General features: G+C 78.8%; 1 protein-coding gene across 1 annotated transcript in view; it reads left to right on the top strand.

The window, feature by feature from the left end:
• Positions 1 to 53: 53 nt before the first annotated feature.
• Positions 54 to 770, top strand: part of H696_05470 (hypothetical protein) — a gene marked incomplete at both ends in the record, with an annotated part of 2,874 nt that continues 2,157 nt past the window's right edge. Inside the window, one exon of the mRNA XM_009499296.1 lies at positions 54 to 686. Within this exon, the coding sequence (XP_009497571.1) occupies positions 54 to 686 (633 nt within the window). The remainder of the gene's footprint in view (positions 687 to 770) is intronic.

The following is a 770-nucleotide window of genomic DNA, read 5'->3' as shown; positions in this document are numbered from 1 at the left end:
CCCGCCAGGCCCCCGGCGACAGCCACTTCCTGTGGGCCGACGGCTCGCCGGCCATGTACTGCCCGCAGCCGGGCCCCGGCCAGCATGCGCCGCCCTCGGCCGGCGAGCGCATCACCCAGCACATGCTGTTTGAGCGCCTGCCGCACGAGCCCTGGGCCACCCCCGGCCTGGACATCCTCCTCCGGGCCAAGGAGCAGGTGATCGCCGGCCAGGGGCCCCACGCGGCCGATGACGACGCCAACATGGCCGCGGCCCTGCTCCTGCGCATCGGGGACTTCCTGCCGGCGGCCGACCCGGCCGACCGCGAGCGCGGGCCCCTGCGCGAGTACCTGCACCAGGTGCTGCCCGGGCCGCTGGCCCGGCTGGCCGACCGGTCGCTCGGGGCCGCGGCCCGGTGGCGGCGCGACGTCCACCTCCGGTCGCTGGGGGCCGTGCGCACGCTGACCCCGCGCTTGATGGCCGCCGCCGGGGTGGGCCCCATCGCCAACCACCCCACCGATCACAAGGATAGCCTCCCGGCGGCGGCCCTCCTGGCGGCCAGGTCCTTCTTCTCCGGGTCCGGCTCCGCCGGGCTCGGGCCGCTGCATGGGGGCCATGCGGCGGCCGGCTCGCCGGGGGAGCCCTGCCCCGCGGCCATGCCGGCCGAGGCGCTGGCGGCCTCGCCGACCGCCGGCGGCCGCCCCCTTGTTGCCAGGTACGGCGACTGATGTGCCCCGGTCTGTGTGGCCGGGCCCCGGGGCCTGGGCGCCAGGCGGGCCTCCCCCCCCCCC

The sequence above is a fragment of the Fonticula alba genome (genome assembly GCF_000388065.1).
Source record: "Fonticula alba strain ATCC 38817 unplaced genomic scaffold supercont2.11, whole genome shotgun sequence".
NCBI classification, from domain to species: Eukaryota; order Rotosphaerida; family Fonticulaceae; genus Fonticula; species Fonticula alba.
This window is presented reverse-complemented; position numbering and strand designations above follow the sequence as displayed.